The sequence below is a fragment of the Phaethon lepturus genome, unplaced genomic scaffold (assembly GCF_000687285.1).
Source record: "Phaethon lepturus isolate BGI_N335 unplaced genomic scaffold, ASM68728v1 scaffold50022, whole genome shotgun sequence".
NCBI classification, from domain to species: Eukaryota; Metazoa; Chordata; class Aves; order Phaethontiformes; family Phaethontidae; genus Phaethon; species Phaethon lepturus.
In genome coordinates this window covers 12,218-16,604 of record NW_010522181.1, presented here as the reverse complement: position 1 = coordinate 16,604, position 4,387 = coordinate 12,218, and the positions used below count along the sequence as shown (strand labels likewise).

The window sequence follows — 4,387 nt, the reverse complement described above, 5'->3', positions numbered from 1 at the left end:
CATTCCTGATCAACTACTGCTTTGAATGCAGTCCCATGATGTTTACTCTAAAGTTCTCTTTGCATTTAAATGAGTCATAAAAATAATTTTACAGAGAAAGCATCAAATCCTCCCTTTCATTTCACCCTGTATTACTCAGCAACTAAACAGCACTACAAAAGCTAACTTGGTTCCTTCACTCACAAGTCTACAGAAACTTAAGTTGCATGTTTCATGAGTGTTTATGTTTCAAAGCCGAAAATTTAATGGCTATGTTAACAGTGCCCAATTTTCCAGAACGTCTTTTTACCTGGCCACACTCATTTTTACTCCCTATCAACATATTATCACATATATGTGTGATAATATATATTTATCATTTATCATGAGATACTTTCAGCATCTCACTTTTTCTGAAAGTATCTCACTTTTTCACCGTCATTTTTGAATCTGCAGATGGAGGAGAGCATATAGACATAGTCTAGATGCAAAATCAGAAACATTGTATGAGAGAACCTCTCTCTTTTTAGCATAAAGATCAAAGAGATCTAAAGCAAAAATAAGAGAAGGCCATGAAATCAGTGCACTTTAATTAGTCAAGGGGAGAGAATTAGATGTGCAAATTAAGAGCTAGATGCTGCTGAATTGCTATATTTGTATTGCCCTCCAAGGACTGTTATATTGCTATTCATCGTGTATTGATATACATACCAATTAAGAAAAAAATCTGCCATTTTACTTCAAATTGCATTTTCAGGCAACTGTCTTTTCCTTAATATTACATAACACCCCCAAAATGCTGTTTCCAGGCAGACTATTCACAAAGATATCAAATTTCAGTTACAGGGACACAATGATGTATCTGATTTTGCTATTTTGTTACCATGATTTTGAGAAATCACCAGAGATTATTATTTTTAGAGTATTTTTATTTGATAGGTTTTCTACTGTTATGGTTGAATACCTATAAACACTTCACTGTTCGATTTACCATTCAATTCAGCATTACATTATGTAACTGGAATCCTTTAAGGCATATCCAAAGCCAAATATTACAGAAAAAAGATCATTTCAGTTACTAAAATCAGCTTTGAATTGGTACAATTAAAAGTACAGAATGAACATACCAGAGTGACTTATAACAAGGAATAAGCCGGATAACTAAAATATTCTGTCAGTATCTAGCAATATGTGAAAAGATTCATAAAACTTACTTCAGTGAGGTCGAAATTACATCAGAAACCAGACAGAACAGATGTGAACCCATCCTGTGCATACAAAGTTGCCTACCAGTCTTTGGCATCTTTTGGTATGATGACAAAAGTAGATCTCAAAAGCCCTAGCAGCACCCTCTGTTAAGACATGTGGGTGGAAAAGTACTGTTCCTGACGAATTTTTGAATTTTAGGTATTTTGTTCTGACTTATAATAAAGATGATTCCAAGAAAATTTTTTGAGACTTGGTAAAGGGAATCACCAGTCTCCACGAGGTTTTGGCCAACAAGCTGGAGAAGGCTGCATCTTCTGCAGCAGCTGGCAAAGTCAAAAGCTCAACCTCAATCATTTACAGATAATAACTTCCATCGATAGAATAAAAGCTACCTAAACACAAAATGCTTGTCAGTGGCTTAAAATACCAGACCAATGCATGAACATGAGCACAAGCATTTTAGAACCTAATCAGGCTATAGCAAACCAGGCAAAACAAAAGCATTTAGAATTGCTTAGGCTTAGTTATAGGATGAGGGATAAAGCGATAAATCTTGGGATTATGGAAAGGAAGACGTAGCCACAATATCTGTATATACACCTACCTGTGGAAATTCCAAGACATGGATAACCATGGTATCAAGCACATATCTTTAGTATTTAAGGCATTTATCCTTACAGATTTGCATTTTGACTGCCCACAAATATTTAAGGCAAAGTACAAAAAAAAAACCCCCAACAAGATGAGCTCTGCAAAATCAGAATCCAGATAAAGCTACTAAAATAGGTCAAAACACAAGCACTACACATTATAGTCAATCTAAACAGAAGCCCTTTCTACATTTGTTTCAAAGCCTTCAGAAATAGGTTGCAAAGGACTGAGACTTTCCTGAGCATAAATGCAATTCCTCAGGTAACTACCTTGTGTGAGACTTGCTTCCTTTCCCATAGCTCAACAGATACAGCACCACGAACAAAACAGTATCTGCTTCAGATGGGAAAAGCCAACAGCACCTGAGCCTAGGATTTTAGCAGGTAAACCAGTGAGGTCCTACAACATTTTAAACCAAGTGTAACCCAAGCGTAACCCAAGCACCAGCATTACTGAAGTCTTACCTACTCTACTAAAATGTTCTGGCCCCTGCCAAGAGGCTACTGCTGGCCCTTATTCAATCCAGAGATGAGCTGGTTCAGGGATCTCAAAAATCAATTGATTTTTAAAAATGCAATCCTTTTACTCACATTCCATACTTGAAACTTTACGCTTTATCAGTGTATGATAACTGATATAGGAGCTAGCTGGCACATTAATGAGTTGCACCTTGCCACAATTTCCCAGTGAAACCACCTATTTTCTTAACTGCTTCATGCTCTTTTATATTTCCACTTCCTTTTAGCCTCTTTTATGTTTAATTCTATATGAATGAATTAATGAATAATATTCAGTTCATTTGCTTTGATGCATTTGCTCTCTTGGTTACCATGGAAAACATTCTGCAACAAAATGCTACCGAATATAGAAATAACATTTTTTTTAATGCAAGCTGAGAATACAACTAAAGTAAGTTGAAGGAAATAAGATAGAAATCTGTCAAAGCTTAAGTAAAGAGAGACTATAAATTTGAACTCAAGAACTGAACAAGGGAGAATATGAAGACAATTGTCACCGAAGCCAGAAATTGAATTAAGCAAGTTGTTAAGACCTCACATACACTGACTTGCATAAATACACATTTCTGCTGAAGGATTATCATCTCTCAGAAGCAGGACAAAAAGCAAGTAAAAGTACCACTCTTCAAACTTCATACAGGATTCTCAGGGCTAGCACATCTTTTTCAACTGTATTCCATTAATCAATCTAAATTAAGCTTTATTTTTAATATATTTTGCATATAAATATCAACTTGTTAAGTTCAATAGTAAGTAAATAATTGCATAAAAATGCAAATACAGAAAGAGTAAGTCTACAGAAAAGCAGAAAAACCCATGAGCAATACTGTGAAAAAGATAATTACCTGACATATAGGGATCTCTTCTGGCTGGTTCGCAAAGATCCCGATCCTGAACTAATGCTACTGTTCATCATCTGTTCCCGTAAGTCATGTATTTTAGCTTCAAAACGACTGTATTCTGTAAGAAAGAGAGGGACTGCAATTAATTTCCTCTGCACTTTGGTAATTAAATTACTCACAAAAATGCTGAAAATCTCTGAGAACAAGAATTTGTTACAGTTTTTTTAATACAAGGAAAAAACCTCTCAAACCCCAACATTTTTATTAAACACTATGTTTTGTAACTAAAAGCTATGTGAAGTTTTACCTTTACTAATATTAACTGAAATAAAATTTGAAAGAATTGTGATTAGGCAAAGCAAATAAACAGAAGCAAATATCCATTATACTTAAAATTTTCATGTTTTTAATCTATAGTTCACAGTAACTATTTTTTCCCCTAATTAAAACAAGCATTTCTACTAGCAATTACCATTTTCATAGTAATAAAAAGACTGATACAGACGCTTTAAGCCATGACAAAAAGAAAACTTCAGAACATACCTCTGAAATACAAGTTTATAATCCAGAACTATATATTTTGAATTCTAAATGTTAAGAAATGGGAAAAACACAATATTGAACAGATACTTTAAAATTACTGGACTTGAATTAGATAAAGAATTTAGCACTATAAGGTGGGAAATATGCAAAACATTTTCTGAATAAGACAGTGTTCCCATGGGAGCTCAGGAAAGGAAAAAAAGAAGTCCAGAATTCTGGCATGAATCTCAATCCACTTGTAAACGGCACTAGAGATTCAAACTCCCTCTATAGAATTATGTACAATGTTAATCCTGGAAAAACAGATTGTGTTCTTAAGCAGCACTGTGTACTAAAAAATTAAGCTATATGCATTTGATTTTAGCTACACAGGCAGGCAGTAAAATAGTAATAGCTTCTTCAGGACAAACATTTCCTGAAGCAAGGTACTTACATGCTGTCAGCATAAAATCTGAACTCAGAACAAGTAAGTTTTTTCTTCAGTTGAACAGTTTGGACTTCAGGATCAACAGATCCACTTGTAAAACCTTTCTAGTTAAAGGAAATGTTCTGCAGCCACCACCTTCGCCAGGAGACACGTGATGCCAGATTATAACAAGTCAACACTGGGAGAGCCAGGGTGTGTGCAAGCACGCAGCTGCCGAA

At 34.9% G+C, this 4,387-nt stretch overlaps 1 protein-coding gene across 1 annotated transcript in view; it reads right to left on the bottom strand.

The window, feature by feature from the left end:
• The window catches only part of LOC104616654 (disks large homolog 1), a gene marked incomplete at its 5' end in the record, with an annotated part of 43,178 nt that overhangs the window by 26,976 nt on the left and 11,815 nt on the right, over positions 1–4,387 (bottom strand). The window contains one exon of the mRNA XM_010281726.1: positions 3,203–3,317. Within this exon, the coding sequence (XP_010280028.1) occupies positions 3,203–3,317 (115 nt within the window). The remainder of the gene's footprint in view (positions 1–3,202; positions 3,318–4,387) is intronic.